The 23,157-nt window shown below is 43.4% G+C and overlaps 3 protein-coding genes across 9 annotated transcripts in view; 1 reads left to right on the top strand and 2 right to left on the bottom strand.

Annotated features, from left to right (window-relative positions):
• The window catches only part of LUC7L (LUC7 like), a 44,833-nt gene extending 40,725 nt beyond the window's left edge, over positions 1-4,108 (top strand). For 3 of the 5 annotated variants that reach the window (XM_043998425.1, XM_043998460.1, XM_043998445.1), the window contains 2 exons: positions 1,444-1,608; positions 2,187-4,108. In XM_043998425.1, the coding sequence (XP_043854360.1) occupies positions 1,444-1,608; positions 2,187-2,325 (304 nt within the window). In that variant the 3' untranslated portion in view covers positions 2,326-4,108. Of the gene's footprint in view, positions 1-1,443; positions 1,647-2,186 lie in introns of those variants that run through there. The other 2 variants (XM_043998435.1, XR_006355786.1) reach the window with 2 other exon arrangements.
• A 10,096-nt stretch (positions 4,109-14,204) lies between these two features.
• Positions 14,205-15,441, bottom strand: LOC122736471 (hemoglobin subunit beta-like). Its single transcript, XM_043978720.1, has 3 exons — positions 15,350-15,441; positions 14,920-15,142; positions 14,205-14,333 (listed from the first exon to the last, which is right to left on the bottom strand). The coding sequence occupies exons 1-3, from the start codon at positions 15,439-15,441 to the stop codon at positions 14,205-14,207; spliced, it is 444 nt and encodes a 147-aa protein (XP_043834655.1).
• Positions 15,442-21,621: 6,180 nt separating this feature from the next.
• LOC122736770 (hemoglobin subunit alpha-like) lies at positions 21,622-22,717 on the bottom strand. 3 transcript variants are annotated; one of them, XM_043979166.1, is made up of 3 exons: positions 22,577-22,717; positions 22,046-22,250; positions 21,622-21,767 (listed from the first exon to the last, which is right to left on the bottom strand). In XM_043979166.1, the coding sequence occupies exons 1-3, from the start codon at positions 22,606-22,608 to the stop codon at positions 21,639-21,641; spliced, it is 366 nt and encodes a 121-aa protein (XP_043835101.1). In that variant the 5' UTR covers positions 22,609-22,717; the 3' UTR covers positions 21,622-21,638. The 3 variants fall into 3 exon arrangements, with proteins under 3 accessions (XP_043835101.1, XP_043835099.1, XP_043835100.1); XM_043979164.1 differs by having other exon boundaries at positions 22,537-22,697; XM_043979165.1 differs by having other exon boundaries at positions 22,046-22,193; positions 22,537-22,684.
• Positions 22,718-23,157: the final 440 nt, after the last annotated feature.

Here is a 23,157-nt window from a genome sequence, read left to right as displayed (position 1 = left end):
ATGGTCAAAGGATATGAACAGGCAGTTTTCAGATGAAAAATTCAAAGCTGTCTATTGCCATATGAAAAAATGCTCTAAATCACTATTGATTAGCAAAATGCAAATTAAAACAACTCTGAGGTACCACCTCACAGCTATCAGATTGGCTAATATGACAAAAAAGGAAAATAAAAAGAAAACTTTGTGATATCTTATTTCTTCTCAATGTACTAGTAGGGGAAGGGAGGGAGGGAGAGAATTTGGAACCTAGCTTCTTAAACTATGGGTTGCAACCTCATATGGGATTGTGTAACTGAATGTGGGGGGGTCGCTGCTGCCTTGGTTCTTTTTTTTTTTTTTAGAAAAGTCTTTTTTTTTAAGTGAGGCAATTGGGGTTAAGTGACTTGCCCAGGGTCACACAGCTAGTAAGTGTTAAGTGTCTGCGGCCAAATTTGAACTCAGGTACTCCTGACTCCAGGGCTGGTGCTCTATCCACTGTGCCACCTAGCCGCCCCTGCCTTGGTTCTTAACAGACAGCAATTTGAACTTTGCACTGTGCATGCCATCATGGGTCATGTAAAAATTGCTTCTTAAACTTTATCCACTCGAAATCTCTTTTCACCTGAGAAATTTTTGCACCACCCCAGGTATATAGGTATATAAAATAGATATACACAACCTTTTGTTGTTGCCAAATCTTTCACCAACCCCCACATTCAGTTTTTTTGACCACATATGGGGTCATGACCCACAGTTTAAGAAGCTAGACTTTAAACTGTTGGATTGCTAAAAAGCTGTGGACTTGGGGGCAGCTACATGGTATAGTGGATAAAGCACTGGCCCTGGATTCAGGAGGACCTGAGTTCAAATCCAGCCTCAGACACTTGACACTTACTAGCTGTGTGACCCTGGGCCAGTCACTTAAACCTCATTGCCCCGCCAACAAAACCAAACCAAACCAAAAAAAAGCTGTGGACCTGGAAATGTACTTAAGTCTACTTATTCATTCTTTTATAAAACAGATGATGTGGGGCAGCTAGGTAGCGCAGTGGATAGAGCACCGGCCCTGAAATCAGGAGTACCTGAGTTCAAATCCGGCCTCAGACACTTAACACTTACTAGCTGTGTGACCCTGGGCAAGTCACTTAACCTCAATTGCCTCACTAAAAAAAAAAAAATTAAAATAAAATAAAACAGATGATGTGTAGTGGGAAAAGCACTAAGTTAGAGATTGAGAACTGAGTTCAAATCTGCTCTGCCATTTATTGGTTTACCTTTAGGCACACACTTTCTCTCTGAACTTGTTTCCCCATTTCGTATGATGAGGGAAATACCTGCTTTGCTTATTAACTCATTGGGTTGTAAGGCTTAAGTAAAATGCATATAAAGCATATGCTGTGTAAATGTGGGGTGTTTTATTCTTTTTGGAATCTATAGTTTTGGGTTTTTGCCACCATTAACTAGGTCACGATCTCGGGACAGGCGGCGAAGGCGGTCAAGATCAGGCTCTCGTGAGAGGCGAAAGTCCCGGTCACGATCTCGGGACAGACATAGGCGCCACCGTAGCCGCTCCCGTAGCCATAGCAGAGGTCATCGACGTGGTTCCAGAGACAGAAGTTCGAAACACAAGTAACTACTCTGACTCCTTCACGTAGCAGCAACCAGGAGTGAGCTCCTTCTCTTTGTGTTACCAGGGTCATTGGGTCTTAAAAGTTTTTAACCAAGATTTTTGGCCTGGGGGGGTTGGTGAGGTTAACTGAAATAAAGACTCAGTGTGCAAAAGGCCTGAATTAATTCCTTGCCCCATGAAAGTGTTTGGGAGGGGGTGGAGATGGGGCTCAGAATGGGGTTGGAAGGATGGGAGGATGGGCAATGCAGTGTTCTCGGAACATTGATTATGTGATTGCCAGGAATCATTTCTCTTGTGAGTGCTGCCTGACTTAGAAGCAGATCATCACCCCAGCAGCAGAGTGTAAGTGTATGTCATAGGCCTAGAATGTAAGTTTTGAACAGAGGCCAGCATGGTCAAACATGAGTTTATACTTGAACATAAATATTCTGACATTAAATTAATGGGAATGTTCTGCCTGGCTTTTATCACTACACAGGAGTTAATCTGTACTTGCCCTTTTGTCTTTTTGTCCCACTACCCATGATTTGCTAATAGGCACGACTTCCATGGATTGATTGGTGTTTCTATTTCCTAGATCTAGAGATCAATCTTCAAGAGAGAAATCGCAGGATAAGGAGAGGAGGGGAAAGAGCTTTGCTGAAAAAAGGCATGAGGGCACAAACGGCAGCGCTGGTTCAGAGAGATCAGAAGAAAGAGAAGCTGGCGAGATCTGAACTCACACTCTGTGTTGCACTGTAAATAGTCCGATAACATTCTACACACAGCCTACATTTACCATTTATATTTGCCGAACACAGCTCATCTTTTGTAGTTTTAAATTTTTATTGTTTTGAAGATAGCTGTGAGTTTATATAGATGCAGAGTTACATACTGTTTACTGGAATTTTGTTTAGTAAGAATTGAAGAAAACCCAATCTGATAGACTGTATAGGCCAGTGACACCCATGGAATTTGTTGGTTGCCTCGCCCCAGTGAATGCATTGGTTGGCCCCATGGTCAGAAATGTAATAATTTCCTGCCCCCCCAACCCCAATTTATGTCCTTTAGAAAACAATTGCCATGACCTTCCAGAGACTTGAATTATATAAGATTAGTTGATAACATTACTACCACACTGGTGCTGAATTTGCTATTTGTTAGGTTTATACACAGAAGAATCAGGAATTTTAACTATTTGGCCACCATTTTGAGTTTATCTGGTGCTTCAAGTCCAGAATATTATTTTTTGTACCCCCCATTTGTACACCTTTGCTTCAGAAAGATAACCGGAGCACTTTGTGGACCTTATGGGTGGGGTGCTCTAGATTACTTAAAATTATCTGATTTTAAAAGTCAGGAAAGGATTGACTATGAATTTTTGGTTCTTTTGTTCATTCTCTATTTTCTGGATCCCTCCCAGTTAAAACATAAGTTCAAAGGACACATGTAAAGCTTCTACATATACTCAATTGTTATTTTGGTTGTTTTTTTTTTTTTTTTGCAAAGTAAGGTTTAAAAACATCATACAACTTTAGCACAGATCTTGTGGGATTGTGTCTTTACCTGAATTTTACAGTGTAGTCTTTTTGTTTACCAGTTATATTTGAGACAAAGATAAATCAATATATAATCAAATTATATATTCAGAAATTCTCATCAGTAGGGGCACTGTTAAAAAGTTGGTGCTGTGAACTCTTTGGCTTCTAGGGTTACCATAGTTTTTTGTTTTACTGTTTGAAATACTGTGTGATTTCACACAGCTAAACTCTTTATCCCACTTGATTGAGGCAGCCAAGTAGCTTTGACTACACAGTCTCTTAAACTTTATCCCACAGGTTAATTTGTTTCAATTCCAGAAAGCAATTATTTTACCTTAATACCAAATGAATGTTTTCAAATTGGTGAACATGTTATTTGTAGATACTGCAGAAATTTCCACTTTTCAGTTTAAGAAGGGAGGGGAATTTTGAGGAACTGAGCTTCTAAAATTTGTTTTTCTTTTTAACATGGGCCTCCCACCTTAAGTTTCTGTATTGGTCTGTTTGGTCTTATTGATGCATGTTTAGCTATTGCGGGAATCTAGTTCTGTTTTTCCAACAACTATAACATTTTAATTATGGGTTATTTGTAGTCTCTACTATGTTCAGGGTTCTCTTTTTCCATGTACTCCCTAGTCCCTCTCCCATGGCCCTTCCCTCCTGTTCCCAATCCCCAAGGAGAGGACAGGCCTATCTATGGCCATGGTGAATTTCTCTTTCTTGAACAAAATGGTCCTAATGTCCTAAAGCATCTGATAACTGATTCCACATTAAAAAGGCAGTGGTAGAATGGAACCCTCATTACATCGATTTGTTGTCTGTGCAACGTTTTGCAAATAACATGACAACTGGGAGTTGTTTCTTGTGGCACCTTTGCTTATGAGGAGTTTTGGTCTAAGTATACAAATGTAAGTAAAATACGCTGTTCTCTTGCCAGTCTAACTCACATTAAAGATTTATGTTTATGTCGCTTGGAGTAGAAGTTGGGTAATTTCTTGTTTAGTGTTTTATTTTAGCAGGAGACATCCTTTGCTTTTTATTTCTGCAAATAGGTAATTGAATCTTGGTAAGTCCTGTATTCCCAGGGAGCTATAATGTAGGGGACATTTACTGCACGCTCTGAAGAGCAAACTATCTTCAACTGCCAGATAACTTTCTTTAGGTTCTGTCCCAATGCGCAATAAGTGGAATTAGATGGTTAGGAAGTTACAGTAACAGAACAAGGAAGATGATAGTCTTCTGTTAAATCCCCATATGTTGTATTTAATGTTTCTGACAATGCCTGGTACCTTTTCCACATTTTCCTAATAGCAAGACTACTCATTCTTCACAGGATTAATTCCTCAAAAGTTTTAAAAATATATAGATATTCAAAGCCAGGAGTCCCAGCCCAGAGCTCTTTTTGCTTTTCTACCCTAGTTATCCTAAGATTTTTAACTAGAAAAGGGACCCATGAAATCTTTAAATTCCAAGACCATTTTATAGAGATGAAATATTAATATCCAGAGAAAGAGCAATACTTGTCCAAGATCACACAGTAAGCAAAGCTAGAATCTTAACTCGGTTGTTCTGATTTTAAATGTACTGCCTTTTCTTGTATGTTAAAAATATTTTTTACTTCTTTTTCAAGAATGGTACTTAAGAATTGCATTGTTTAGAATAATAAAGAATATAATTATAGAAATCTTTCTTAGAAGGGATTAAGTCAGATTTTGTTGAAACAGGAAAGACACTTCTTGAAGTTTATCAAGGGAACAAATAAGTTATTATGGTAACATTAAAAAAGAATGTTGGGGTAGAGAAAACTTAGATTGGTTCTAGAATGATCTCGAAGAATTTAATTTAATTTTGGATGTCTATCCCAAGGCTCCTGTGAAATAATGTGCTCTGTCAAGTCTTGAGGGTATCTTTAGAAGCAGCCTTCAATATGGATCGCAGGACCTGTGCAGGTACACTCAGGGAAAGGTGCTGTTTATTCCATGACTCTCCGTTTGGTTATGAAAAGGTTCCTGGCTGCCAGACTGTAGGTGTTCCCCTCTCACCCCTTGGGACTATGGGCACTCTTTTCTTGGGGGTACTGAATGGGAAATGTCAAAGCAGAATAAATCCTTGGGCATTTCCTAAGGACCAATACTGTGCCAAAAAAAATAAAGTAGTGCTTGTCCTCAAGGACTTAACCTTTTCATGGAGGAAGGAGTTTGCAAGTGTGTGGATATAAACAGATATAAAGTGGCAGGGGAGGTGGGGTGGGGTGGCACTAGAGGCAGGAAACCCATTCAAAGGTTGATACTTGGCTGAGTCTTAAAGGCTAAACCAAGGATTCCAACAGGGCAAGGAGGGAAAGGTAGAGAATCTCACTTAGGGATTCTTCAGGTGGATAGCTTCAGCCCTGGAGTGTGGAGCCTTCATGAGCCTTTTGTTAACTTGGTTAGGTAAGAAGGAGTAGCTGTGAGGGAGGATAGTAAGGGGTGGGCCAAAAGTCATGGTGTTTTAATAACTTTTGAAAATTATTTTTTCTTTATTTTTCACAATTTATGAGATTTGATTTTTCACATGTAATATAAATTCATTCCCTGTATATAATGCTGTGGTATTATAAATAAAAAATAAAGGAGTTATTAAATATTGAAACCCCTTTATGATTTTTGGCCCACCCTCTAGAAAATCCCTTTTGTTAATATCCATCTAATCACTGGGAGTTAGGGAAACAGGCATAGAATATTTGCTCCACTTTAGTTTGAGCCACTTAGGACTGCTGGAGCTCCAGGTTCCTCATTTGTAAAATAAGGGCTACATTTATGTGGTCCCTTCAAATTCTGCATACATATATGTGTACTGATTTTAATGTGTGACTACTTTTTTAGTCAATTAAGTGACAACTGTGTGTTAGGCAGTAAGGATATGAAGGAACAAGTTGCAGACCCTGCACTCAGGGAGCTTACACCATGTATAAGTATATATGAAATGAATACATTAATTGGAGATCAAGAAAGGCCTTAGAGAAGTTGGACTTAGAAGAAAATCAGAAAAGTACACATGAGGATGGAATGTTAACAGGCATGTAGGAGGTAAGAGTGCTAGCATGCGTGTGTGAGATACAGATCACAATCCCTTCATGCTTTGAGTTACAATAGCCAGAAATGTTGTCATTTCAAGATCTTAGTAGGTTGCTCCCCTCATTTGCCTCTCATCAAACCCTTTCTAGATTTGTGCTGTGCCATTGAAACCTTTTAAAAATCCAGTCAAATCCATGTCATGATGAAGTCTGACTGATTACAAAATTAATAACATACTTCCTCACTTGCTGTCAACAAACATTAAGGACTTACTGTGTTCCCAGCACTAGGGGTGAGTTATATGAGGAATTGTCAGGCACAGTCTTCCCTCAGTGAGTTTATCCTTTCATAGAAGCACACACAAATAATCTACACAAAATGGTATCTAATTCCACAAGTTAGATATGTGTTATAACTTTTTGCCATTTACAAAATCCCTTCCTTAACAAACATTATTGGTACATTACATTATTAGTCCTATTTCACAAATGAGAAAAGCAGCAATTTGCCCAAGGTCATAGAACCTTATATAAATGATGGAACAGAAAATCAGGCCTAGCTCTTCCAATTCTAGAACAAGGACAGTGGTACAGTGGAAGGACATAGGTTTTTGTACCATGGTTTGAATCTTACGTGACCTGTAATGTGTCAACTTATCCTGTCTGCAATTTGGTTTTCTTCGCTGTAAAAGAAAGGCTTAGGGGCAGCTAGGTGGACTGGCCCTGGAGTCAGGAGGACCTGAGTTCAAATACAGCCTCAGACACTTAACACTTACTAGCTGTGTGACCTTGGGCAAATCACTTAACCCCAATTGCCTCACCCAAAAAAAAAAAAGGCTTAGTTATATATAGATGATAATCTTAACAGTCCGTTCCAGCCTTAAATGTGCAGTTTCATGTCAGACTCTTCGAATATATAACACTGTTAGAGGAATTCAGAATTGTATATATGGTACCCAGGAAATAGAGGTGGTAGAGTGGGTAGAGCATTGGTCCTAGAGTCAGGAAGCCCTGAGTTCAAATCCAGTCTCAGATACTTTACTAGCTGTGTGACTGGCAGGTCCCTGTTTGCCTATGTTTTCTCAATTGTAAAAAGGGGATGATAATAGCATCTCTTCTCAGAGTTTTTGTGAGGATCAAATGAGATATTTATAAAGTACTTAGCACAGTGTCTGGCACATAGTAGGCACTATATAAATGTTTATTCCCTTTCCTTCCTCAGGAAAGAGGAAGTGGTACTTCTATTCTCTGATGGTGAAGGTCCTTGCCAGTGGATGCTGAAAAGTCAGGCATCCAGACTGGTTTTCCTCTGGGAACATTCTGGCTTATTGATGTCTTTCCTAAAGTATGGTCCCTGGAAGTGACAACATTTCTCCCTTTGGGGGCGGGGGGTGACCAAAGCAGAAAATGATGGGACTGTTACCTCCTTTGTTAATGGATACTACCTTTCAGTAGAACTTAGATCACATTCACTGCCATACCACACACTATTGACCTTGAAGTTTGCAGTTCACCATTTAATCACACTTCTATCTTGTACTTGTGAAGCTGGTTTCCAAATTCAAGTGTGAGAATGTCTTCAGTGTCTTGATTAAAATAGTGAGAGCCTGTTTATGATTACTGTTTGGGGCTAGTTCTCCAGTCAGTTTTGAGTTTAGCTCCTGTCTGTCCCCCATCTCTTCAACCTCATCCTTGAGGATAACACGAGAGAACATTTTCAGATTCTTTGCGAGGTGTGTTGTGTCGTCTAGTCTAGGAACTTTAACACAAAGGAAAAAGAATTTAGCATAACACAAGCTTACATACAACCTGATTTTAGAGATTGTCAAGTCTGATACCCTTAGTTTAGAGATGAGGAAAATGAGACTCTCCAAAGGATCTTTATTCTTAGTATGAAGGTGGAGAAAACAGAAGCAATGAGTTGGGATAATTACACCTTTTTTCCATTACTTATTAAAATCACATCGACCCCAAGCAGCTTCTTACCTCCAATATAATTTTTAAAACTCCTTTTGTTATTAGCATGCATAATCTCAGGTCATTTGGGGTTTTTGCTCTCCTGTCTAATTTTACAGGCACCCTATTGTATTCTTCATTACCTGCCCTTGCTTCATTCTTGTAGATGTGCCTTGATGTTGCTTGATGAACTGTTGCTTGATGAAACGTTTATTTTTGCTTGGGTTTTCAGAATTTAGTTATTCTAGTTTTTTATCTCTTAGGCACAACTCCTACCAATCCCTTTTCTAATACTTAAAATACAGTCTCTGAAAATAAAGGATGAACCAAACACGGCATCTAAGGATGTGTAGTCTCCTCCCGGCTTCTCATTTTACTGCAGCAGTTAGTCCGTTGCTGGTCAGAATCAAGTCCAGAAGAGCATTTACCTCTACCACTTTTACAAAGCTGCCCCTAAGCACTCCTAACCATGATGATTTTTAAACCATAGCTTTTGTTGTTATCCCTATTCAGGTTGCAGTATTAATCAGTATTGCTTTTGAGATTTCTAAATTGGTCTATTGATTATAGATCTACTCTCTTGGAGGAGACTGAAGAAGTTGTCTAGTTACGTGGCAGCTAGGTGGCACAGTGGATAAAGCACTGGCCCTGGATTCAGGAGTACCTGAGTTCAAATCCAGCTTCAGACACTTGACACTTACTAGCTGTGTGACCCTGGGCAAGTCACTTAACCCTCATTGCCTGCCCCCCCCCCAAATAAATAAATAAATAGAATACAAAAAAGTTGTCTAATTCAGTTAAGTGACCAGCCCCAAGATCTTACAGAGATTGGCAGGGCTGGAATTTGAACTCAAGTCTTGTGATTTCATATTGAGTGCTCTTTCCGTTGCACCTTGTTCTTGCTTTAAGTTATTCTTGATAGTGTTTCATTTTATCTTTTGATATGTTTGCCTCTGCTTGTCCATGAATTTTCCTATTAACAGTTTTTATGTTTTATACATTTTGAGAGTGTGTGTGTGTTTGTGTGTGTGTGCGTGCGCGCACATTTCTGGCATATTTGCTGCAGACTAAGACTTTCTATTTTTGAGAAGACTGTTAATGAGGGAGAGAGGTTCCCTTGAGAACTCTTAACTCCTCCATCTTTGTAGATCATCTTGCCCACTTTTGAGCCACAATAGAACTTAGTAACTGCTGATCAGGCTCAGTTTTGCATATTTATCTATATATTCTATATCCCCACTACTAGACTATAAGCTTCAATCCTGTGCTGACACAGACAACTTTAATTCAGCCTCTCCTACCAAATAAAGACAAGGGAAGAAAAGGACTATATTCTCAGCTGAGCACTGGACTTCACCCAATACATGTTTGAATTAAATGAGGACATTGATCAAAAGAACCTTTTCCCAAGCCTGGGAACAAATTCTAAAAGTTTCTGTCCCGTGCATGCAGCCATGGTAAAAGATTTCTCATTAAGTGGCATATCCCTGGGATATACAGTGAGCTACCAGAGGTTCATTCCCGCTCAATAAATCATTTTTAAATTGGGGGGGGGGCGGGGCAATGAGGGTTAAGTGACTTGCCTAGGGTTACACTGCTAGTAAGTGTCAAGTGTCTGATGCTGGATTTGAACTCAGGTCCTCCTGAATCCAGAGCTGCAAACCTAGCTGTGTCTCTTCTCTCTCCCCCCCCCCCCCCCAATTCTTGAGGGCTCCATCTCATCAGCTAATCTGTTCCAAACATCCTTGGGTTTTAATTTTTTCTTGAACCAGACTTGGAGAATGAAAATTTGTAGAGCATCCTTTACCTACCTATAGTACTCCAGAAGCAGAATTCTTAGAGGCTGATCCTAGATAATTTTAGGCAGTTTTACTCCTACAATCATAAAATGTTAATAAGAGGAGCCTTAGAGATGCTCTTATCCAATCCCCTTATTTTATAGTTGAGGAAAGAGGCCCAGAGAAGGACGTGATTTGACCAAATTTACAAAAAGAATGAATTCAACAATTATTGTTTTTTGTGTTTGGTTCATAAAATCCTTTTTCGTTTCTTCATTTTGAGAGAGATGACTGTGGTTCGTCCATCAAAGACTTCCGTAGAATACAAATTCTGGTAGGCCCCAAATTGGAATCATTTTCAGAACAGTTTGGTGATGAGTAGTCTGACTCAACGACGTAATAACCATAATAAGGCTTGGGTTGGGGATGGTGCTTGCAATGTGGATCTGGAGAAGGAGCACTCAAATCTATAGGATCACACCTTTTAAAATACCTGAAGCCAATGCAGCTTGGTGAGGTAGATAAGAAGTCAATGAATGCCTTTTCAGTCTGGTGGTACCTTTTGTGTGTATGAAGTGTTGGATGGATATTGATTTCTCCCAGAGGATTTAGAAATTCAGATATGATTTGACCTTGGGGATTGGTGGGGGGGGGGGCGAAGACATGGATTTGCTTAGAGTGTTTTATCCCTTTTACCAAACTGGAAGGGGGAGGAGGTGTAGAGAAGTAGTACCTTGCACATAGTAGGTGCTTAATAAATGTTTGAGTCAAAACAGGTTTAAAAGCAGTGGAACCAAACAAACAAAAAAAAGTGGAACCGGGAACTAGGGACTTGAGTGGTTCAGATAGGATTGGACCAGAAGTGTTGGAACTAACAACTGTATGCTTTTTTGTAACCATTTGCCTAAACTTTATACCCAGCATACTTTGTTAATTCCTTTACTCATCTAATAAAGCTCTCTTTCTTAAACTCTGTTTTGTCTCTGTTGAAAAAAAATCAACTCCTTAATTCTTTTTCTTTTGGCCAGGCCAGGTTAGCAGGGTAGTTGCTGGTGACCATTCCCTGAAGTGCAATGTGGGGTAGGGTGCTCTTAGAAATTAAAAGAAGAAAAGAAATTAAAAGTAACCGCAGAGAACAGGTCTGGAATTTCACCTCCTAACAATCTTCTTTCACTATTCCAGGTATTTTTCTAAAGTCACTATGTAAGACTGTCATGAGTAGATGCACCACTACATATTTTCCTTATAATGGGAAATAGAGGTTTAGTTCTATACTGTCAAATTTATGATTTTTCCACCAAATCCATTAGGTACACAATCACATTGGACCAGCACATTCCATTTATCACTCATAGTTCACCTAGGTGGCCACAGCCTAAGTACCTAACTACCTGCAGACATAGCAGGCATGACCACACACAGTCAAGGAAACATACTGCCAGTTAACCAAGCCTCATTTGAGACATTGAGATGATTACCACCACTTTTTTTTTTTTTTTTTTGCAATTGGGGTTAAGTGACTTGCCCAGAGTCACACAGCTAGTAAGTGTTAAATGTCTGAGGCTGGATTTGAACTCAGGTACTCCTGACTCCAGGACTGGTGCTCTATCCACTTCGCCACCTAGCTGCCCCATTACCACCACTTTTAATACACTACCCTGTGACTAGAGCTGATAGAACCTCTTTATCATCCCATCTTCTGGGTGTTGATTGCTAACCCACTAACTATGCTCCTAATTAACTTTGCACCATTGATTTATTTCCTGTCCTTAATTGTCCTTGAGAGAGAGTGTGGCAGAATAGATAAAGCACTAGACTTGGGTTCAAGTCAAGTTCCTTAAGCCTCTATAGTAACTAGCTCGGGACCCTAGTCAAGTCATATCTCTATTAAACCTTTTTCCTCTTCTGAAAAATGGGGAAGACTAGCCCCAGTAACATTGGGTTGTGAAGATCAAAGAAAGGTGTGTATGTCAAGCACTTTATAAACCATAAAACCTGTAAAGGGGAGCTAGCAAAGTCATAGTATGGCTTTAGGGCACTGAGAGGCAGGAAAGGAAGGCCTTGCTTTGGGTCACCCAGAAAGCCAGCTCACTGATGAGGAAGACGACAATAGAGGGCTCCATAAAGACAACTCACTCTTTCTCTGGCCCCAGAACTGCTCCAGGCCCACAAGATTACTGGATTGGGTTTCTTGAGGGTAAGGACGATATCTTGTCACCAGCATGGACTTCCACATACCAGGCATTCAGTAAAGTTCAAATGATTAAATGGGCAGCAGAGGACAAAACTTAAGATCTCATTAAAAAAAATTTTTTTTTGGTGAGGCATTTGGGGTTAAGTGACTTGCCCAGGGTCACACAGCTAGTATCATGAAAACTCTTAATTGGCATTTGCTGCAAAACATTAAAATTGCCTGAATCATGTGACTCAATCATAACCACTTAGATTCAGTCTAAGTGGTGAGGGATGTCTAGGTTGTCTCTTCTTGGCAGATATGAGTGATAATATGGCCTACATATTATGAGGACTCATTCTGCTCTGTTGCTGGTTCTCAATGGGGATAAAGTATAAGATGGCTCAGTTTGGAGTGTCTACATGACGGGTGTTCCTTGCTAACATCAGGCTTGATATCTTAGCTAAATGAAAATTGGCATCTGACATAGCATGTTACACAGTTAGGAGTTAGTACACACATCAGCTTTCCATTTTAAACCAGACATTTTTATAACTTGGCCTCAAGATCTCCTCGGACTCCATCTAATGGAATAGGAACGTTTTGTTCCTATTGTGTAATGATAGGTACAAATGAGCTGCATCTTCTCTCATTCAGTGGGCAGCTACTCTGTGTGTGTGTGTGTGTGTGTGTGTGTGTGTGTGTATGTAGCATCCCACATCAGGCTACAAAGGGAGAACCCCAAGATGCCGAGGCTAAAAAAAGTCTGAACCCTTGAAGCAGCAAGAGGTGTCACTGCCCTGCACTTTATCCCTTAGTCATGCACCATGACCATCCACAGCATCCTGAAAGAGAAAGACCAGCAAACACTATGGAAGCATAAACTCCCTGGGATTCCACTTTGCCACAGGGCCATGTCCAGCTTATACTCCAGTTCCCACTGGGGAATAAGAAGAGTGGACTTGGGGAGGACTAAAAACTTTCTCCTCGGCTCCAGTCTTAGAAATATCTAAAGTCAGCTCTTCTTTGTGTTTGTTTCTGTAAAATGAGGTGGCTGAACTAGATTAATTTCCAAATTCCCATCATTTCATGTTCTAATATTCTCTGTTTCAAGGTCCCTCCCAGCACCACTATTCTATATTCTAACATTTTATGGCGGGGTCAGAAGTGGGTCTGATATGGGATTTTATTGATATAGGGAGCTCCTCATGAGGACATTTCTACTCACAATGCTGATTGGTTGGCACCTGCACTGCAATCTTAAAAGAGTTGCCTGGGGCATTGAAAAATGAAATGTTTTTTGTCCAGGGTTACACAGTATATCAGAGACTAGATTTGAATCCAAGCCTTTCTGACTCAGGTCAGTTTTTTGTCCACTTATGCCACATTGTTTTTCCTCTGATAGTAGGGTCTAAATAAAAGATGTTCTGCGGAACTGGTATAGCCTAGGGACAAGTTCCTGAAGCTGGGAATAAAACAATTATTCAACAAGTATATGTTTTAGCCCCAACAGTGAACAGTATTGGGGAGTGGGGAAAATACAGACATCCCTTGCCAGAGTTCAGTTTAGTTGGAGACAACTACAATGCCAGGCAGCATTATCTCAGAGCCAACTGAGGGATACACGCGCCAATAAGTGTTTTAGGAGTTCACTGAATTACTGTAGTCAAGGTAAATTTCCTGAAGGGGTTAGATTTGAGGTCTACCTTGAAGGATGAAAACGTTTTGACAGAAGGAGGGTAGCAGTATGCATTGTCATGGAGGGAAACCCAGAAGCTCCCTTTGACCCCACTTCCCAAAAGTTCCCTTTTTTTACTGTGGACTCCATTATGAGGATTGGGGAGAGGAAGGTTTGTGGGGAGGAAAACACTATTCACCCTTTAAGAAGCAGCTGCGCTCCCTCCCTGCCTTTTATCCTAGACGCTCAAGCGCCTTCTTACCTTCTAACTTCCCCAAAAGAGACATCTGGACAAAGATTTTGTCAAAGAATTCGATTTTATTGTTTTAACCATAGATACTATGCGTGGCGGTATCACGTTCCCGCCCCACCCCCCCTCCCCTTCCAGGAGCTCTACTAGTAGCAGGTCCTCTGCGGGTGTTCTTCCTGAGTTGTTCAGTGGTAGTGTCTGCTCAGGGCAGCGGCCACCACTCCCACCAGCTTCTGCCAGGCAGCTTGGGCCTCAGGAGTGAAGTCCTTGCCCAAGGTGGCTGCCAGGACGATGATCAGGTTGTCTCCGAGGAGCTAGAAGGAAGGGATGGCAGAGGATCAGGACTGAGCTGTTTCTATACAAGTGTAAGAAGGGTTCCATGCTTGAGGGAAGTGGGGTGCAATGTGAGCTGCACTAATAGTAAGCACTTGGAAAATAAATATGTGCCTGGGCAGAAGGGAGGGGCTGGCTTAGTGGTTCATTTTAGTGTGATGGAGCAAATCAAGTGAACCTCTTTGGGCCTAAATTTCCCCATCTATAAAATGAGAGGGATTAGATTAGATTGATTTCTAAGGCCCCTTCTGACTCTGGTGCGATAAGGAATTTAAATCAACATTCCCAGGGAGCAGAAGGGGGTCTCTGTTTATAGATCCTTGAGGGAGGGAGAGATTGTTAGCCCAGAGACAAGTTGGGGTTGGAGGAGACAAGAGGATAGGGTCGGTCTCTAAATGCATGAAGCCCTGTCACAGGAAAAGGCAGTGCACCTGTGAGAGTGAGCTCCCTGTCCTTAGAGGTGTTCAGGTAAGGAGGTTGGACTATATGTCCACTGAAGTAACTTCTAGTTTTTAGAATCTAAGCCTTGTCCCCTAAGACCCAGAGAAGTGGAAGAGGAGTACTCACCCTGAAGTTCTGGGGGTCCACGTGCAGCTTGTCTGAGTGTAGATGACTCAACTTGTCGAAGGTGGCCTTTACATTGTCCAGGTTCTTCACAGCCTCCCCAAATGAGGTCAGCACCTTCTTGCCATGGGCCCTGACCCGGGGGTTCCCCTCAATGGCTGTGGGGCTGGACATGTTCCCAAAGTTGCTGAAGTACCTCTGAGTCCAAGGGTAGACAACCAAAAGCCTGAAAGATGGAGAGAGAGAATGGTCAGACAGAGGTTTTGCCAGGCCAATTCATATAAGGCCTCTGGCTGGTATTCCCTCTCCTACCCCCCCCCCCCCTTTTTGGTCAGCAGAAAAAAGCACTGATGACCTGGGTCCCCCAGCTAAACCCAGTTTAGCCCCGCGCCTCCAGCCCAAGCCCTGGAACAGTCCAGATCTCTTCTCCCACCTGCTAAGGGCACCAGCCCCAGTTTTCTCGATGTCAACCTTGGCCCAGATGGTTGAAATGGCCTGTTTCTCTTCTGCGGTCCAGTTCACCATGGCTGGTTGCAAGGGGGTGGTAACAGTCAGGAGTTGAGACTGAAGGAGATAGAGGTGAAAGCCGAGTGCTATGTCCACCGACTGAAGGGCCCTCCTTTTATCCCCCGGCCTCAGTGCTCGCCCCACCCTCCTCCTTTCCTATTGGTCAGCCTCAGCCTGGGGGCCCTGAGGATGTGGCCAGAGGCTCTTGGTTTGGGGTTTGGGAGGGGAGGCAACTCATGCTGCCTAAACCTGTCACCTGTTGCACCTCAGCCCCAACCACTCTTCCTGCCCTTTCTCATATCAAAGACTCCCCTCTTCCATTTTTTATTCCATTAGATCTCTCTAGCCCTAGGGGTAGTGCCAGAAAACAAGGTGGACCTCTATGTTCAACCCACAAACTTACCCTCAGCCTTGGGACCCAAATAAACTCACCCTAATCAGCTGTGGCCCCCACTTTCCCTCTATTCATCCCACTCATCTCCCTCACCCTACTCAGTTGCACCCTATTCCTCTTCCTCCACTGAGCTCTCCCCTCTCATTCCATTTCAACCTTCCACTTATTCCTCCTATTGATCAAGCCTACACTCCTCTTCAATACCTTCACCCCAGTCAACTTCCATTCAGTGAATTCAGTAACCTCACAATATACTCCCCCCTACCACCACCCTCAACCCCAATCAATCAGGATGTCTGTTCCATCAGCCCCCTTTGCCTAGGTCTCTGGACCTCTTCAGTCCTATTCCTATCCCATTAGATCTCTACTTCTTGGAACTCAACTTTTCTCCCTCCCAGTGAGCCCTGAGCTGCCAGTGTAGATGCCAGGCCCTTCTACCAACATCTTGTCAACATAGAGGGAGTTGTGGGGCTGGGGGAGGAAGGGGCTTGTGTATCCAAAATAGGATGGCCAAGCCTAGAATTTAAAGAGACTTCCTCTTTGGGGAAGGAGATTGTTTTGACAGAGTTGCTCAAAGTTGGCTTCCAGAGTGGAAGTGGTTTAGAAGGGTCAGTATTGGCAAAGGCTAGAGGAGAGTCTCTTGAGGGCCCGAGGCATGAGCTCAGTATAGGCATGATATCCCCAATGGATAGGAACTCCTAAGGTCATCTATGAGGAAATGGTTCTGATGCCTCCTCAGAGTCCAGTCCCCTTTAATGACCCATGGCTAGCCCCATGTATTGATCTGTGTCCAGTCCAGTATGATGACCCTTACTCCCAGCCACACATTCCGATTCATGTGTGCAAACCCTATGCCAAGTCCCATTTACTGATTCCTCTTGACTATAAATGCTGATCTGTGCCCAAACCTGCATTGCAACCAGAATTCCTTTACTGAGAAAATCAAGGGTTCCACATCAGTGGAGGCTCTGGGTAAAACCCTTCTGACACCATAGGGGACTCTTCCTCTTGTCCTCTCTGCTCCTGAGCCTCAGCTGGAGGCCAGGCTTTCTTTGAACTTTGCCTTACACAGGACCCCGTGAGGCTAGTGGCCAGTGGCCAGTAGCAAAAACAGGAGCTGGAATACCAGGTGCTAGTATTTCATCCAGTGACCCTAACCTGGCCGCTCCAAGAGCAAGACTCTGCTCTCAGTACTTAGTGTGTGTGTGTGGGGATGTTTGTTTGTCTTTTCTGGCTGTGCCCCATACCTGGAATTCTCTCCTTCCTCATCTCTGCCTCCTGGTTTCCTTAAAATCCCATCTAAAATTCCACCTTCCACAGGAGGCTTTTCCCAACCCCTCTCAAGTGCTTTCCCTCAGTTAATTATCTCCTATTTATCCTGTATATAGCTTGTTTGTGAATATTTGTTTGCTTATTGTCTCTTCCTTTGGATAGTAGACTCCTTGAGGGCAGGGACTATCTTTTGCTTCTTTATCCCCAGCACTTAGTACAGTGGCTAGCATATAGTAGGCACTTAATAAATGCTTATTAATTAATTTAGGAGTCTGCTAACCAGAATCTGTCCTCCCCTATAACCCTTCCCCCCACTCCCAAGGGCTCTGGACTTCTGGCTCTGTCAATAGTTAGTACCTTCCCACACCCTATCATTTATTCTGTTTTAGGGGTGGCACAGTAGATAGAGTGCTGGGCCTGGAGTCTGTAAAATTCAAATCTGGCCTAAGACACTTACTAGCTGTGTGACCCTGTGTAAATCACTTAACCCTGTTTGCCTCAGTTTCTTCAGTCTGCAAAATGGGCAGGAGAAGGACATGGCAAACCACTCCAGTATCTTTGCCCAGAAAACCGTAAATGAGATAACAAAGAGTCAGACACAACAACAATCTAAGCAAAAGGTCCTTATGGAAAAGGGAAACTACATCTCTGCTGAATTAAATTCTTGCACATGTGTGCACAGGGCCTTCCCCTCACAGAACACTCTTCCATCTAGTATCTGTCATAGCTTTCCTCACAACAAGCTTGGAGGAACACTTGGTAAAGTTTTACTTCCACTTTATAGATGAAAAAAACCCTGAGACTCAAGGAGGCAACAAAAACCAACTAGCCCAGTTATTCACCTATGAAGTAAATGACACAGCTGGAACCAGAGCTTCTGTTGCTTTATTCAGTCTTCCCTCCCATATTTGTTGAATGCCAACCTATTCTTGAAAACCCAAGTGGAATACCATGGGTAGCAGAGCCCATTTCATATCACTCCAATGCACTTGCCACGTGATGTGCATGATCTCTGCACATGTGCTCTTTCTTAAAATTAGCACCTTCATCATGAAAGGAGGCACCGTATCACAATGTAGGGGTCAAAGAGCTGACTTCCCAGTCTAAACTACCTGAGTTTAAGCCCCATCCCTGACAAGAATTGTCTGTGTGACCCTGGGTAAGTCACTTAACTTCACTGAGAAACAACTCTCCAAAGGCTATATAACTCAGAGAAAGTGCCAACTTGCATTGCTAGGGGGATTTTCCTCATCAGAGAGTTCCCTGCATAAAAGAAATTACAGGTCTGAGTCTTCCCCCACACCTAGCAATGTTCGACATATCACAGTACTTACTAGTACTTATTATTAATAATAGCACTTATAATTATTACTTATTCTTTGAATTGAAACCTGATTCTCCTCATTCCCAACCCAGGTTTCTTTCCATCTTCCCTTATGGCTTCTCTAAGGGGAGTAAGAGAGTGTTCTCAGGCAGAGGTGTGAACGTCCTACGTGGGGCAGAGCACCTAGCGTTTTCTCACACATACAGACATGGAAAAGACTTCCTTTCTATGTTGGGGGATTAGGATATGTTTTCCACACACACACTATTGTCCAGTATATGTGATCGATGGCTGACTTAGCCCTTGAAGAGGTTAGTCACAGAAGTAATACCTGGTTAGTTGAAGGTGCCTTCACACCAACAAATATCTAATTCCTGGACATGCTTTTGACTTGGATCGGCATTATTAGAAAGGAGGCTTGTATGGCAATCCAGAAGTATTTTAAAGAAAAGTTTTCATTAATATATTTTTTATTTTTTACATCACCATGGTTTCCCCCAGTATCCTTTCCCATCCCTCTTTCAGAGAGCCATCCCATGTAACAAATACTACTTAAAAAAAAAAAAAGAGAGGAAAAAAACCCAGCATAACAACCATACATCAAAAATCAAAAAATATATGCAAAGTACACTTGTGGACTGCCCACATCTCCTAAAAGGTGTGGTGGGAGTGTCTTGTCATATTGATTATTTTAAGCTATGCGTGTTCTTTGTAATTTTCACTTTCTATTTTTCTTGCGGTTCTTTCCATTTTTGTTGTTGTAATTAATGTGTATATTGTCCTCTTGGCTCTGCTTACTTGACCCTTTGTCATGTTCCTGTAGATCTTTCTGTGTTTCTCTATTCATCACACTCATTTCTTGCAGCACAGTAAGATTTCATTATACTCATGTACTACAATTTATTTAAGGCACTCCTCAAACAATGGGCATCTACTTTCTTTCCAATCCTTTGCTATCACAAGTACTGCTAAAATATTTTGGGTTTTGTCCTCTCTCTCTGTCTCTGTCTCTCTTTCTCTCTGTCTCTGTCTCTGTCTCTGTCTCTGTCTCTGTCTCTGTCTCTCTCTCTCTCTCTCTCTCTCTCTCTCTCTCTCTCTCTCTCTCCATCGCCCTGGGCCAGAGACTGCCTCTCATCCAGTTCAGGATGGTCTGAAAGAATTACTGCCCCCAAATCTGATGGGTCTGAAGAATGACAGGTCTGGGAAAAGAAGCTAGATTTGATCGGTTTATTTCCCCAAACCTGAACTGGGTGAGAGGCAGTCCCTGGGCCAGGCTGATGGAGAGAGAGGACAAAGCTTGCCTCTCCCTTCTGGGATCACACAAAAGCCAGAAGATGATGACTCGTGCCAAATTCTGACTCCCAATGTTAGGGCTACAGAGGGAGTAGAACATAAAATCTTTCACTCAGAATTGTAAAGGACCTTAGGATACATTTAATCCAAGCCCCATACTTTACAGATGAGAAAACTGAGGCCCATAGAGGCTTGCTTAGTGGTTGGTTCCGGGTCATATGGGTGTTGTGTCAGAGGCAGGATTTGAACCCAGGTTGTGGGTATTTCTGGGTGGGATGTGGAGGCAGAAGTTCAAGAATAGTGCTTATTACCTTGGGCATCAGGTAGGAATCAGAGTGCTATCAAGAGGGGAATGGGGGAAGGATTTGAATCTGTGGGAATTTGGGGGGAGGGAACACAAGGCCTGAGGAGAATGGTGATAGTTGGGTTTAGAAGTTAGATAAGGGGGGGGGCAGCTAGGTGGCGCAGTGGATAGAGCACTGGCCCTGGAGTCAGGAGTACCTGAGTTCAAATCCGGCCTCAGACACTTGACACTTACTAGCTGTGTGACCCTGGGCAAGTCACTTAACCCCAATTGCCTCACTAAAAAAAAAAAAAGAAGTAGTTAGATAAGGGCCTGTGATAGTGGGATAAGAGAGGGGAGGGAGATTTGAAGAGTAGGTTAGGGTTGAGACAGTGAGAGGGAGGCAGAGGGGTGACCAGATGCCTCCTAATCTGAAGCCAGACCCAGTCCCTCCAGCTGGTTGTGAGGATAACCCTTCCCTGGGGCTGGGCCCACACACCCTGCCCAAGCATCCCTGAACTCAGCCAGATGCAGTAGGTTGATTATTCTGCCCAGGGCTCATTTTCAAACCCTCCCCCTTTTCTGGCTTCCCCTTTGGCCTGAAGTGGGGCTTCAACTGTGGCCCTAAAACCCGCTGCCCACCCAGAGACCCCAAACATTTTTTTCAGAATTGGGCGATGGTGGGCAGCTAGGTGGCACAGTGGATAGAGCACTGGCCCTGAAGTCAGGAGCACTTGAATTCAAATCCAGCCTCAGGCACTTAACACTTACCAGCTGTGTGACCCTGGGCAAGTCACAACCCCAAATGCCTCACCAAAAAAAAAAATAGTGTACTTTCAGAATTGGGTGATGGCTACACAGCTTCTGGAAGGACAGGAGAAGGGAACTCACTGGGCTGTTTTCCCAGGTTTGGGCTCAAAAGCACATTGTCCAAAAACCCAAGAAGAGTAGGGATAGAGGGAGATTGAGGGTGAGCTCTTGAATGGATGACTCTGAATCCTGAGACTGCAGGAAAACAGTCTATATACACAATTATTATAACAAAGTCAATGGGAAAACCAAAAATTACAGCAAAGTTAAACTGAATGCTACAGTCTGGAAAAGCAATGAGGAAATATATCTCCCTCTATGGGGGGAAGACTATGGGTGTGGAATACTTCTTACTGTGTCAGACTTGATGTGCTGGTTAATTTTGTTGAATTGTTTTTTCTTTTTTTGTTTGTTTACAAGGAGGGGGAGGGGGGATTATTTCCAGAAGTGATGATAATAGAAAAGCAAAATATATGAATAAAAATGAAAACTACAGAACTAATTAAAATTTTAAAAACTGAAACAACAGTTGAATAAAGGTGGGGAAGTCGGGGAAGTCGATTGGGGGTTGGGAAGGAGGGGAAGCAATAGGGTGAGGTAGACAGCAGCACCTCAGTCCCCCAGAGATCTCCCTTGTGTCAGGCTAGCCAGCTCAACTTTCTCCGGAGTTGGGGAAGTGGCTGCAATTTTGAACACAAATGTTTCCTCCACGACTCAAAGCCTCCAGTGCACACAGCCAAGGTTGCCACAGACTTCGCCTTTATTCAAAGATTTGCATCTCTCAGAGCTGGGAGAGGGAGCTGGAGAGATCGAGGACTCGGGCGGTCTCCTCTACCAGCTTAACGGTACTTCGACGTTAACACCGAGGACACGTAGCTCAGGAACTTGTCCAGAGAAGCGTGCACCTCGGGGTTCAGGTTCCCCGGATGGTGCCTGGCCAGGGTCACGAGCAAACAGTGAGACAGGAACTGGGGAGAGAAGAAACAGATCCAGGGCCGGGCCGGGTCAGATCTTGGTGGGCGCCCACTTCACGGATCCCACTAACCCTGAACTCTGCACCGAACCCCATCATCTCTCCCTTTTCACTGCTCTCGATCCCTCCCACCCACAGCTTCTCCCACCGCTCCGCAGACGCACTCGGAGACAGTTGACCCAAGTTCGGTCCGTGCCTTGCGAGTCCCAGACTTCTCCCTAGACCCCGCTTCCCGTGCCCCCACCCCCAGCCCCAGCCCGTGCCTCCGCTCACTTTGAAGTTGATAGGATCCACCTTGAGTCTCTGGGCATGGAGATCGCTCAGGGAGGAGAGTGCGGCCGGCAAGTCATCCAAGTGGTTGACGGCCAAAGTCAGCGCATCTGCTACCTTCTTGCCATGGGCCCGCACCTGGCGGGAGCGGCTGGAGAAGTCGAAGTGGGGGAAGTAGGTCTTGGTTGCAGGGAAAGAAAGAAAGGTCCTGCGGACCAAAAGAGAGAGAGGGTTCTGTAGGGTCGGACCCGGGCCTGGGGCAAAGATTCGAGAGCGGCTCAGGAAGGAGGGGATTTGTTTCAAGAGGCCGAGGCAGTGCCAGGAGGCCCGCCGGGTCCTGGATGAAGAGCCGGGTCCAGAGGCTGGAGTGGGGTGGGGTGGGGAGAGCGGGGAAAGGGTCCTAGGAACTGGCTGAGGCGGGGGTTGGGGGGCGTCTCTGGCTTCCAGACTCAGGGAAGTGGAGGATTCGCGTACAGGGTTGGGTGTTCCCTCACCTAAACAGGGCTTCAGTGCCATACACGTTGGTGTTCTCACCCAGTTTTTCCCAGAATTCTTTCACGTTGCATTTGTCTTCATCAGACAGGGCCATTCTTCTTTCCCAGGTCTGTCTGGTAGGGGTTCGCCAAGGATGGCACGCCCTAGATCTGACACTGGGAAGGTGGAGCTCATTGGCTGGCACAGGGCCCTGTGCAGGCAGCCACTACACTAGGTCTCCACTACAGAGGGCGCTGCCTTCTCACCTGCGCAAACCCAGCATCAGTCCCGAATTCCTAACCTGTATGTTGCCCTCACATCCCTTAACCCCCTAAATCCAGGTTGTGGAACGCCAAAAATAATAATAACAATGATGGGGATGATAACGATTAGCATACATAGAGCGCTTTATGTTTTGCAAAAAAAAAAAAGCCCCAAAACAACTTTACAAATATTATTCTCAGTGTATACTCATAACATCCCTGGGAGGTAGGTGCTGCTATTATTTTCCCCATTTTTTCAGATGAGAAAACTGGGGCAGACAGAGGTTAAGTGACCTACTCAGGGCCCCACGGCTAGCAAGTGTATAAGACTGGATTTCAATTTGACTGCCTGACTCCAAGTCCAGTGCTCTATCCACT

Source organism: Dromiciops gliroides, chromosome 1 (assembly GCF_019393635.1).
Source record: "Dromiciops gliroides isolate mDroGli1 chromosome 1, mDroGli1.pri, whole genome shotgun sequence".
Lineage (NCBI taxonomy): Eukaryota > Metazoa > Chordata > Mammalia > Microbiotheria > Microbiotheriidae > Dromiciops > Dromiciops gliroides.
The sequence above is the reverse complement of the archived record's forward strand: the minus strand, read 5'-3'. Positions and strand labels throughout refer to the sequence as shown.

Coding starts and splice junctions, on each gene's coding strand:
- LOC122736471 (XM_043978720.1), bottom strand. CDS start 15,441: ATGGTGAACTGGACCGCAGAAGAGAAACAGGCCATTTCAACCATCTGG. Junction 15,143..15,349: donor GGGGCTGGTGCCCTTAGCAG/GTGGGAGAAGAG, acceptor TCCATCTTTCAG/GCTTTTGGTTGTCTACCCTT. Junction 14,334..14,919: donor TGGACCCCCAGAACTTCAGG/GTGAGTACTCCT, acceptor CCTTCCTTCTAG/CTCCTCGGAGACAACCTGAT.
- LOC122736770 (XM_043979164.1), bottom strand. CDS start 22,631: ATGGCCCTGTCTGATGAAGACAAATGCAACGTGAAAGAATTCTGGGAA. Junction 22,251..22,536: donor GGCACTGAAGCCCTGTTTAG/GTGAGGGAACAC, acceptor TTTGGTCCGCAG/GACCTTTCTTTCTTTCCCTG. Junction 21,768..22,045: donor TGGATCCTATCAACTTCAAA/GTGAGCGGAGGC, acceptor TTCTCTCCCCAG/TTCCTGTCTCACTGTTTGCT.